The sequence below is a fragment of the Pongo pygmaeus genome, chromosome 16, assembly GCF_028885625.2.
Source record: "Pongo pygmaeus isolate AG05252 chromosome 16, NHGRI_mPonPyg2-v2.0_pri, whole genome shotgun sequence".
Taxonomy (NCBI): Eukaryota; Metazoa; Chordata; class Mammalia; order Primates; family Hominidae; genus Pongo; species Pongo pygmaeus.
In genome coordinates, this window is record NC_072389.2 from 68,688,150 (window position 1) to 68,700,988 (window position 12,839).

The following is a 12,839-nucleotide window of genomic DNA, read 5'->3' on the forward strand; positions in this document are numbered from 1 at the left end:
TTTCCCTGATGATTAATAGGTTGAGCCACATGTTGTGTGGCTCCGTTGACAGAAATACCAAAAGGCAGCACCAAGCTGTGGTGTTGAAGTCAGCGTCATGGTCACCCTTAGTGGGGGCAGTGACTGGTGGAATCAGAGAGGCTTCTGGGGGCTGAGAATGTTTTGATTTTCATCTAGGTGCTAGTTACACAGGTGTGTTCACACCGGGAAAATAAGGTTGAGCAAGTCTTCAGATGTTTGTTGGCCATTCGGATAATTCTTTTGGAAGTGCCTGTTCAAATCTTATGCCTATCTATTTTCCTTTTGATTTTTAGGAGTTCTTTATGTTTTCTGTAAAAGAAAAAAATCTTTTGTCAGATGTATGTATTGCAAATAACTTCTGTGGCATGGTTTGTCTTTACATTCTCTTAATGTCTTTTGATGAACAAAAGTTCTTAATTTTATATAGTCTGATCAGTTTTTCTCTTTTTGGTTTCACTTTTTGAGCTTTTTAATAAATATTAACCTAGCTGAATTTTAAGTTTTAAAATTTGTTCTATTTTTCTCATTTTTGGGTTGTAATTTTCTACAACAATCATGTATTGCTTTTGTAATTGTTTAAAAGAGGAAAAATGTTTTTTAAAGAAGAAAAGAGCAATACAAAAGAGTGTAGCACTCTGTAAAATGAGTTAAAATTCAGTGGATTTGAGGTATAGAATTATTGTGAAGAATAATCTAGCAAATGCTCAATGCCTGCCATGCCCACGGAGGCCTCTTGAGAAGAGCAGTCTTTCTGCATAAGGTGCTACCTGTAAAATCTACCACTTTCTTCAGGCCTTCTTTGATGAGTAAAAACAAGGAGATCACCTTGTTTTTACCCATCCTAGCCTCATTGCAATTATAATTATGCTGTCTTAGCATTCATCACAATTTGTAACTAATTGTTTCTTCATTCATTACCTGCCTCCCTTACTAGTACAGAACCTCCATTAAGATAGAAACTTTGGTCTCACCAAGGTGTAGACAGTACCTCTCAGCATTCCATTAGTGTTCTTTAAATGAATACACTTTTGGAATCCACAGCAATTGTGCAACTGAAAAAGACTATTCCCTCATGTTCCCTTGAGTACTAAGGATTCATACCAAAGTAATTTGGACTTGTCTCACTTTCTTGCAAATTCTAAGAACCAATTTAACACAGAAATGAATAGAAACTAGTTACATGACATGCATCTTGTATTGTATATTCCATTAGGTTCTGCCTAATGACTGCCTTCTAGGGTTACCATCTGAATACAGCAAAGCACGGGACCAACAATATCTGTTGACCAGCTTAGTTCTACATGCCTCGGGGCCTTAATGCGTGACACACATCATATGTTTGGTGAAACACACCCAAGTTCTTGAAAGTATTCCATGCTTCCCTTTATGTTTGGTTATTCCACATGTTTAATAAGCTTGCTGTTATTACCCAAGCTGATTTATTTTTCTTTTGCAGACCTTCATAAGTTCTTATTATGGAATAAACCTGGCGTCAGCATTTATAATCCTGGTGCTCATGGGCACCTGGGCATTCTTAGCTGCGGGAGGCAGCTGCCGAAGCCTGAAACTCTGCCTACTCTGCCAAGACAAGGACTTTCTTCTTTACAACCAGCGCTCCAGATAACCTCGGGGAACCAGCACTTCCCAGACCGCAGACTACATCTTTAGAGGAAGCACAACTGTGCCTTTTTCTGAAAATCCCTTTTTCTGGTGGAATTGAGAAAGAAATAAAACTATCCAGATATGCGTTCCATTCACTTGGCTTTCACGCAACTGCTCTCCGAAAGGGGTGCTCAGTGGTGTGCATCCTGGCTGCACGAGAATCACCTGGGACAGCGTAAAGCCAACTGATTCTGGGCTCCACCTTCCAGAGCTAATTGGCCTGGGCACGTGGTGAGTTTTAAATGCTTCCCAGGTGATTCTGATGTGCAGCCAGGTAGAGACCCACTGGTTTGGTATCCAAATAGGAGCTTCCTGAGAACACCGTAAGTGAATGAGAATCTGGTGTTTAACTGTCTCCTAACTCAACTTGTGCTGAGCAAGTAAGTATCTGAATGTCAAATCCTGGTTATCTTTTATCTTCCTAAGTTCCGAAGTCACAAAAGGCTAAAGGGCTATCACCCCTGTTCACTGTTTTCGTGTACTTCACCATCTTAGGAGAACACGGTAGGTTGGGCTTCTAAATGCAATAATAAATTACGCTGACTATGATAACTTAGCCAAAGTGAGATACAGATTAAGCCGTATTTTTCTGAAGTTCTTCCATTCCAGGTTTTGCTTTCTGAGGCATTACATTGTTTTTGAGTATAGATTACATTTTATTAACTAAAAATGATTGTTTTCTGACTTCCTTGGGAAGGTATTTTAAAATCAGGAATTTTTATGCAATGTCTATAAGCCTGTTTAAAGCTTTCCATGGGCTCTGCCCCAAGGCCGTTGGCTGCAGCGTTCACCATCTGAGTGCCAGTTGCTGGACTAGTTGAGGTGAAGTGCATTGTTTTCTCTCTGAGCAGCTGTGCAGGGAGCTGAGTGATGTGCCCTGGGACAGGCTTCACTGGAGCTGGTGGAAGTATAACCAGAAGCACAAGGAAATAAGCCAAAAGGGTGTTGTTGACACTTTTCATTTGCTCCTGTGATACTAACAACAGTTTCACCCAAATGGTTTAATGTAATATTGGAAATAGATCTTAAACTGCCAAATCTCACACTATTGCATAATCCATATGATCTTTAGATCTAGTCAGTGTCTCTGGGTTTTGGTAGCAGATACAGCGTTCCCTTTACAGGAATACCCAAGGTGTTCTTTCAAGCTTCCAAACAGGCCCTTTGATTTCCTTTATAAAGGGAAAATGCTGGCAAATCGTGCCTTTACTATTAGAAATTGTTCCCAGTTGATGTCTTTTGGGGAGCTGGTGGTGTGAAATGCAAATGACCTATACATTAAAGTGATGTCTCAGTGAATACCATACACGCAGTAGAACATTCAAAAGACAGGAGCAGCAATCCTGAGGGGCTGGGGGAGTGACAGTGGCAGGACAGATGGGCGGGTTTGACAGATTGTGGTGGGAAGAAGAATGATCATGTTTAAAGTTAACATAGCCAGTGTTTTGGGCTAGCCACACATCATTCCAGAGACCAAAACCTTACTCATGAACTAGACCTTTATCGATATCAGTAAACCCCCATGTTTAAAATATTAGAATGTTTAGAGATAAAATAGAGATAATAGAGATAAAAGAAGAGGAGGGCTTCTAGCAATGCTGTAAACAGTCTGATAAGCGACTGTGGTTGTTCCCCTAAAGTTTACTTCAGCACTAACACTAGTGCTTCCGCTGGAGTTTGCAGTTTTCCAGCTTTATACAAGATTTTCCTTTGACTGGAAGAGTCAAGGATATAGAGACTCAACAGTGACATTTATTGTACAGCATCAAGGGGAATAAGATACTCATCAAACTGGGATGATTCTTATCGAAACATGGTCTTCTTTGAATAAGAAAAATACATAGTTGGTTATTATGGACTTAAAACTGTGTTAAATGGATATTCTGATAAAATATTTGCTGATCTGTAGAGTGTGGAAAATCTGAGAATATTAGCTTTACTCATCTTGAGCTTTGTTGATGTTCTCTGTATGCTGATGATTTCATATTAACTAAAACTGGATATTGTAAAATCTCATTTATAAGAACTCAGATGAGAAGAAAATTTTCTTTGATGGTGAGACTGTTGTCTTAGTTCAGGAAATTATTTAATAATGCTTTGTTACCTGTGAATGAAGGAACTTTGTAATTCTGATTTCTCCTAAAACATGAGCCTTTCCAGAGTCAGCTTAGACACTGTTGTCGCAAATAGCCATGCTTTGCCTTATGCCAAGGAGGCCCAGAGGGAGGGCGTAGTCTTCCTCTGTTGCTGTGCATATATTGAAATGCTTTTTTTTTTTTTTTTTTGCATTTGTTATCTATAATGAGCTTTCTGAGCCCTGATGATATGTGAGACAAACAGGAGTTATTGATGTTATACACTCCCTTCCATTCAGGATTTTCTGCTTGGAGGGAAATATGTTGACCTTAGAGAATTGTGAATATTGTTGCAATTCTTGAATATATTACCATGTGAATAATAGAGACTGTGTTGCTCTCTAGTGTAAGCTATATTTATTTTTGATTCATTTGAATTACTAGTTATAACTGGAGAAGTTTTGTTACCTCTACCCTGGCCTGCCTGACTGGCAGTATAATAGCAGCAGCCTCTTTTAGAGCATCTTAATGAAAACATGGATGAAAGGAATTAATGATGATATCTGCAGACTGCATAGAAAATGGCTTTTGTTCCCAGCGTTAACATTTTCTTCTCAATCACATTTCAATGTTTGCGGAGAGTGGCAGATTCACACCAGAAACACTAGGTGTTCATATCCATAGCATGGATGCAGAATAAGCAGTTGGGAGAGAAGCTTCCTCCTACCTGGTACTCCTCCCATTCACCTCAGCCCAGCCCCAGACAGGCGTTAGCGTTCAGTGTGGGCCCTCGAGCAGCCCTGAAGCCTGGCTGGGTCACCAGACGGGGGCAGCCTGTGATGGGCACCAGCGGCCTGATTCCGGGGAAGAGTTCCTGGACGGTGTTGGCTGTTTTTGTTAGCTCAGTTTTTTTCTGGGCTCCACCATTCCTAACTCCAGGTAGACAAGATAGATGTCACACACAACAATTTTAAAGTATTTTGCTTAGTGCATTTTGTTTATGATTGCAGTGTTTGTTTCTTATTTAACAGGCTTTTTACTTCATTCTATTAAATTTTAGTGTTTAGAAGAGGCGGGTACTGTCACTGTGTAAAATATGTAATATTCTATATGTTATACCATGTCATATACACTTGCAATATCAGACCTTGCATTCAGTATACAATGCAATTGACTCTTTGCAGACCTGCATTTTTCAGTGAACAATAAAAAGATTGTCTGGCACTCCTCATTTCCTGTGTTTCCTGTTCTGTGGAATGGTGTATCCTTTAGTATCTGTTACTACCGTGTTTTGTCTCCTTGTGAAACTTGGATGTACATTCTGTTGTTTATGACTGATCAGTTCAGAGACTTTTTTCAAAGAGAAATACTTTATCTGATTTAAAACTCCTAAGGCTTATTTCATATCTGTGTGTTTAGGAGTAGTTTGGTGTAGAGCATTTCCTTGAGGTATCTTAAACCAAGGCGGGGGAATCCTCAAAGATCCTGGAAGCTTGCTTTGCAAAATCACCTAATTGTAAAATGGTGAATTTAAAGAATGTTGCATAATAGTGGCTGAGGATTGGAGTCCGGTGAAGAGGAGAGTACAATTTAGCTTTTACCTGGTGATTCTGAGTAGCCTATAGAGTCCTTTTCTCTTTCTTTCCCTTGGTGAGGAGACAGTGCAGCTAAAGGGTTGAGCTTGGCCCTCGCCATCAGACAGGATACATAGGGGATTATGATACGAAACTCAAAACTATTTGATGCTGGTTCACTCTGGCTTGAAATGAGGCTGTTGCAGGCTATGTTGATGACGTTATTGGATGAAACGCTCTCAGGTCCCAAGGGCTCTTTGCTTCTAACCTGTAAACCAGTGGAAGAGGTGGGCATTCCTCCATTATCAGCCCAGATTCGTGTACAATTTCATTGGCCCTTAAACACTGAATTTTTGTTCTAATTTAATTGTTACTTGTTTGGCATTTAGTTGGAATGGAGATTTCCCTGTGACCAGCCTCAACACATGAGAAACCTCTAATGGAAAGAAGTGCATATTTTACTTTCACCTCTTTGAAAATGCTGAATAGAAGGAACCTCTGGACAGGTTATGGTCCCAGTCTCAATAGAAGAATTAGATACACTCTAAGGTGACCATAATAGATTATGAGTCCCAAGCAGATCTTGGCTTTAATGCTCAATTAATTGATAAGTGGTACTTTTTGCCTCAGTGTGGATCACTGTAAATCCTTCTAGCTACTAGTAAAATTACACATTTTTTAGAGCTTGCACAAAATCAGATGGAGTTTACAGTGATTATTCAGGGCTTACCAGGCATGGAATACTGCTTAGACACTTCAAAAGGATGGAAAAGAACGAGATGGTGGGGATCTTTGTCCTTGGAAAACATATAATCTAACTGCACAGATTAAAACACCTAAGTATTATTTCAAGGCAACTACAAAACGCACTACAAATTATGGAATAATATAGAATAGCTCGACTACTAAGATGATGCTTAAAATTTAGAAGTGGATGACGGGCACTGGGTAGTGGATATAGATAGGTGATAGCTGAGGACTGAACCCTGGGGCAGTCAATTGAAAGGTTGGAAAGGAGAGAAGAGGAAAGGAAAACCAGAGGAGTGCAGTGGCTTGACAGCCGGTGGGGAAAGGGTGTCAAATGCTGCTGGATAATGGGTAAGAAGAGGAGAGAGAATTGATTGTTGTGTATGGAGAGATGGAACTTGCTGGTGACCTTGATAAAAACAAGATGGAAATCAGAGTGAACACCTGAATAGAATGGATTGTACGGAACAGGAGATAAGGAAGTAGACACAGCATTGAGAACACAGGTATTGTAGAGCAATGGGATGATAACCTAAGGAGGATGTGGGGGAAAGAGAGTTTTTTTTTTCCTTATGATGTAGACTGTAACTGTAACTGCATGTTTATGTTAAGATAAGAATGACTCCATAGAAAGGAAAAAATGACGTAGGAGAGGGATAGGATAGTTGCCAAAGCAAAGACCTGAAAGAGGGAATAGAGGGGGAAATTCTTTTATTTATTTTTTTGAGACAGAATCTCGCTCTGTCACCAGGCTGGGGTGCAGTGGCATGATCTCAGCTCACTGCAACCTCTGCCTTCCAGGTTCAAGCGATTCTTCTGCCTCAGCCTCCCGAGTAGCTGGGACTACAGGTGCGCACCACCATGCCCACCTAATTTTTGTATTTTTAGTAGAGACGGGGTTTCACCATGTTGGCTAGGCTGGTCTTGAACTCTTGGCCTCAAGTGATCTGCCCACCTCAGCCTCCCAAAGTGCTGGGATTACAGGCGTGAGCCACTGTGCCTGGCCAAGAGAGGGAAATTCTTAACATTAAATGCTTATATTAGGTAAGTAAAAATATTCAAAATCAATGACCTAAGCCTGTACTTAAGAAACTTGATAAGGAAGAGCAAACTAAAGCTAATATAAGGAGAAGAAATGAAATCATAAAAGAACAGGAACCAAAGAAATAGCAGTAAAACAATGGGGAAAAATGAAACAAAAATCTGGTTCTTTGAAAAAAACCAATAAAGCTGTTAAAGCTCTGGCCAGATGGACAAAAGAGAAGGCACAAATATCAGTAATGACAGGAGACATCACTATAGGCCCTACATTATTAAATAAATAATAAAGGATATTATGGATAACTTTAATGCCAATAAACTTAAAAACGTAAATGGACAAATTCCTTTTTTAAAAAAACCCACAAAATTCACTCGAGAGGCTGAGGTGGGTGGATCACCTGAGGTCAGGAGTTTGAAACCAGCCTGGCCAACATGGTGAAACCCCATCTCTACTAAAAATACAAAAAATAAACCAGGCGTGGTGATGGGCACCTGTAATCCCAGCTACTTGGGAGGTTGAGGCAGAAGAATCACTTGAACCCAGAAGACGGAGGTTGCGGTGAGCTGAGATCACACCATTGCACTGCAGCCTGGGCAACAAGAGTGAAACTCTGTCTCAAAAAAAAAAAAAAAAAAAAAAATCTGCATATCCTTCTATGTCTTCAGACTTTGTTTTTTCTTGCCTCTTAATATGCCTTGTAATTATTTGTTGAAAGCTAGACATCGCCTCTTGGGTAATAGGAACTGAATTTTAAAAGCCTTGAGTGTAAATTTTATGTTAATCTAGGTAGGAGTTGGATTATATTTAATATTTGCTGTGGCTGTTAGTGCCAGAGGCTTCGAGTTCCTCTGGTGGTCTTGTTTTTGTCTCCCGTTTTGACTGTGGAGTTCCCTCAGTGCCCTTTTTCAGAGAAAGCCTGTGTCTTGCAACTCGTTCAGCTGTAATCCACTGTAAATTACACTAGAGCCCTGTTGGTATGGCAGTGCGATGTGGAGGAGGGGACATGTATAATAATAAAATTATTATTATAATTTATTAGATTTATTTATTAGATTTATAATCTAAATCTCAGTATTTTCATGGGCCTGAATCCCTGGGCTGAGAGTTTCTTAACTTTTTCCCCCTTAGATAAGACAGGAAGCTAGAAGGTGGCTGGAGAAGAAAGGTACCTTTCCCTAGCTGGGATAAGGCTTTGGTAAAGTCTTTTTCCTTGGAGAGAGGACTTTGTTGTGGAAAACACTCTGGATGTATTTTACAATGAGGACAGTATTTCTCACCCTTACACTAGTCCATACTCAGACTCCAGCAATTTGTCAACATTAGCATTTAAGTGTTGCTACCAGCTTATGGCTCCAGCAGCTTGCACTCCAGGTAAGCAAATCTCAGCCGTGACTCTGGATTCACCTCTCTCTCCAGATTTCAGAGTGGTGGTTTACCCTGAGACCTCAGTTCTCTGATGGGTTCAAAAGAATTGTTGATTTTTCCATTTGCTTAGCTTTTTCTTGTAAGGATGGGAGTGATGGCTTCCAAGCTCTTTATATGTTAGAGCTAACTGGACATCCTCTGTATCTATTAAATACGTTGAATTTGTAGTTTTTATAAAGAAAACAATTGTTAAAATGTACATGTTTGTAGGCAATATAGAATCACTATGACACATAACTTTTTGTTCTGTAACAACTAAACAAAATGTCATGATTGAAATTTCAGTTCTCCATATTAAATGGCTATATACACACTATGAAAGAATACCTGGTATGCCAATATTTAAATTTTTTGATAATTTATCAAAGGGATAACTGAACTTGTTCCTGTTAATTTACCTAATCTAGATTGGATTGATAACAGTGCCACTCTCAGGGAATAAAATTGTGTGAAATGTTTCTGTTTATCCTACTAGATACCAACATATATCACAAATCTACAGTCATGGATATGAATGTAGAGTTTCAGAACAGGCCCGGGTATATATGGGAATTTCATGTATAGTAAAATTGGCATTTTAAGTCAGTGGGGAAAGCATATGTTATTCAATAAATGGGTCTGTTTGATCATTTATTTGATTATATTTGGGAAAAAAAGCAAAGTTTTTACTTTCACTTATTTAAACAGATTAAAGATTCAAATGCAAAAAATAAAACCATAAAAGAATCTTTTAAAATTAGAATAGTTTTATATTCTAAAGGAGGAGAGCTTTTCTCCACATTTCACTTAGGCTACAAACCACAAAGAAGAAAGAAAACATTTGACTACATAGAACTTTAAAACTGCAGTGCAAAAGACATTCTAAACAAAGAAGATGGAGAGAAATATTTTTGACATATATAGAATTGTCACCTATAATATATAAAAAGCTTCTATAATTAAAAAAATTAATGATACAGTAAAAAGAGATCAAAGCATATAAACAGACAATTCACAGAAAAAATGCAAATAGTCAATAAACATAAAACAAAATGCTAAACCAGGAATAATAAAAGCAAAACAAGCAAATAATTTTGGACTATCAGATTATCAAGGGTGAAAAGGATTGATAACAAGGATTGTTGAGCATATGGTAGAAACGACATATTATGAAAAAGGAAATTAGTACAACCCTCTTGGGTGGTAATTTAGCGAAATCTGTTACATTTATGCAGTTTTGAGATGTGCATATTTTGAACCAGCAAATTCCTCTTCTAGGAATTTGTCCCATAGAAATGGTGTGTCAGAGGAAAAAGACCACAAACTCACAGTTTTTTTCTATTCTCTCAACAAGCAAGCAATCAATTCTGCTGCAGACACCGGCTGGGTGTCCTCTAATTCAATTCCAACACTGCCTGGAGATAGCATCAGATCCCACAGGTTCAGGGCTCAGTCCCCAAAACCACGCCCCCTTCAGACACCAGTTGCAAATCCAGGCCTCCTGAACTTCAGACTGACCAACTTCAAGTTGGGGTTCCCACAACCCCACTTTAGGGTTCAATTAATTTGCTGGAGTGGCTCACAGAACTCAGGGAAACACATTTGCTGGTTTATTATAAAGTGTATTACAAAGGATACAGATGCAGAGATTCATACGGCGAGGTGTGGTGGAAGCGACACAGAGCTTTCATGTCCTCCCTGGTGTGCCACCCTCCAAGAACCTCCACACAGTCCCCTATTGAGAAGCTTCCCAAACTCTGTCCTCTTGAACCTTTTATGGAGACTTCATTACATAGGCATGATTGATTAAACCTTTGGCCATTGGCTATCAACTTAATCTTGAGCCTGAGCCTCCTCTCCTCCCCAGAGGTTAGGGGTAGTGCTCAAAGACCCAACCCTGTAATCCTGCCTTGGGCTTTCTGGAGACCAGCCCCATCCTGAAGCTGCCTAGGGACTGCTAGCTTTCAGTCAGTCATCACATACAAAAATACATCACTTTGGAGATTCTAAGGTTTTAGGAATTGTTTGCCAGGAAACAGAGATGAAGATCAAATATATATTTCACAGTATCACAGAAATACATCCAAGTACACATGGATCTCGTAACAGTCTTGTAACAGTAAGGAATTTGCAGCAAGTGCCTATCAATAGGGCATTGCATCAAGCAGCAGAACATTGTATAGCCACTGAAAAGAATGAGGATATCCAGGATGTGCTAGAAAACAAAAGCAAGAATAAAAGATCATTCTTTCATCCAGCAAATATTTCTTATGCCAGACATTGTGCTAGATACTGAAAATTTAGAATGAAAATCGGCATGATGCTGGCCCTTATAGAGCATATAATATAGAATCCTATTAATTCATTTTATTAAAAATTTAAAAATGAGTGTAAAAATACATATGAATATACATAACGTCTGGAAAATAAATTGTTAGCTAAAGATAATTGTTTAGCTAACACTAAATTGTTAAAAGTGACTTTTGGGAGCTAGGATTATGGGGGACTTTCTGCTTTATACACAGTTTAATTATTTGCATTTTTCAAAAAATGGGCATGCATTGTTTATGTAATCAGACGAAACCATAATCTAAGCACTTTCACAATTTCTCTTTGTCCTTGGTAGAAAGTGGATATTATTCAAGGTCTTTTGTAATCTGATCTCAACCACTTTTTTCCGTCTCCCACCTGTAAACCAAAGAAAAATGACCGAGGCAAGCCTCAGTTGAGAGGTTTATTTTGTCAAGGTCGAGGATGCACCTGGGAAAAAGGAACACAAATCATAGGAAGTCTGTGATCCATGCATTTTCCAAAGAGGGTTTTAGGACTTCAATATTTAAAGGGAGAGAAGAGACCATAGGTGAAAGAGGAAAGAAAAAAAAGGGAGGAGGGGGACCGGGCACGGTGGCTCATGCCTGTAATCCCAGCACTTCGGGAGGCCGAAGCGGACAGATCACGAGGTCAGGAGATCGAGACCATCCTGGCTAACATGGTGAAACCCTATCTCTACTAAAAATACAAAAAATTAGCCGGGCATGGTGGCACGCACCTGTAGTCCCAGCTACTGGGGAGGCTGAGGCAGGAGAATCGCTTGAACCCGGGAAACAGAGGTTGCCATGAGCCAAGATCGCACCACTGCACTCTAGCCTGGGTGACAGAGTGAGACTCTGTCTCAAAAAAGAAAAAAAAAAAAGGGAGGAGGGTAGATAAAAAAGGCAAGAGGTTACATTATCTCAAGACTTTGATTAGGCTTTGATTAGTGCTCACTAAATCTGCATTTTACTCATGAAAGGAGGGGGTAGAGGAACAGTCAATTATGCATTCATCTTGTGCTCAGAGAATCTGCATTTTTATGTAAGATAAACACCGAGTAGAGGAAGCGGTCAAATATGCATTTGTCTCAGGTGAGTGAAGGGATGACTTCTGTCCTGTCTTTCTGCCATACTTGTGAAGATATGCTGTTAATTTACATTGTCAGGGGGAAATCCAACAGAATTGTTTTAGGGTAAAGATCTTGGGGCCTACAAGGAATTTCCTTGTAAGCAAATTATGTGGAGGGGGGCTCTTTCTGGGGAGGTACTTGGCCCTCTATATTTGCAGCTAGCTATTTAGAAACAAAATGAAAGGCAGTTTTTGCATGATTCAGTTCCCAAACTGAACTTTTCCCTTTGGCACAGTAAGTTTGGGGTCCCAAGATTTTTATTTTCCTTGCACACACCATTCCCAACCCTCCTTTCTCAGACATTCTCAAACACATCTGTGAGGTCTTCTCTACTGAGATGCACGTTGACTCTCATACCTCCACATTTTAGTTCTTGTTTTTAGCTCCAACCAGAAAATGTCCTATTCTTCCTCCAAGATCCTGCTCAAATGTCACTTCCTTTGCGAAGTCTTTCCTTATTAGGCCCAGAAAAGCAAATAGCTTTTTCCACTGTGATCTCTTTACACTTTCCTTTAAAATCAAGGAACAATTTACATACAATAAAATGCACAGATTCAAAGTGTACAGCTGGATGAATTTTGCCAAATGTGCACACTTGTGTAAGCTCCACCCCAATCAAGATATAAAACATTTCCTTCCCTGCTGGTTCCGTCTCCCTTCCAGACCATCCACAGGGGCAACCGCTAGTTCCCACTTCTATTGCCATAGATTAGTTTCATTTGTTATTGTTGTTGTGTTTTGTTTTTTTTTTAAACGGAGCCTTTGTCACCCAGGCTGGAGTGCAGTGCCACAATCTCAGCTCACTGCAACCTCTGCCTCCCAGGTTCAGGCGATTCCTTGGCCTCAGCCTCCCAAGTAGCTGGGACTACAGG

The 12,839-nt window shown here is 39.6% G+C and overlaps 1 protein-coding gene across 3 annotated transcripts in view; it reads left to right on the plus strand.

Moving 5' to 3' along the window:
• The window catches only part of APH1B (aph-1 homolog B, gamma-secretase subunit), a 28,296-nt gene extending 23,307 nt beyond the window's left edge, over window positions 1-4,989 (plus strand). For all 3 annotated transcript variants that reach the window (XM_054450712.2, XM_054450713.2, XM_054450711.2), the window contains one exon: window positions 1,478-4,989. In XM_054450712.2, the coding sequence (XP_054306687.1) occupies window positions 1,478-1,645 (168 nt within the window). In that variant the 3' untranslated portion in view covers window positions 1,646-4,989. The remainder of the gene's footprint in view (window positions 1-1,477) is intronic.
• Window positions 4,990-12,839: the final 7,850 nt, after the last annotated feature.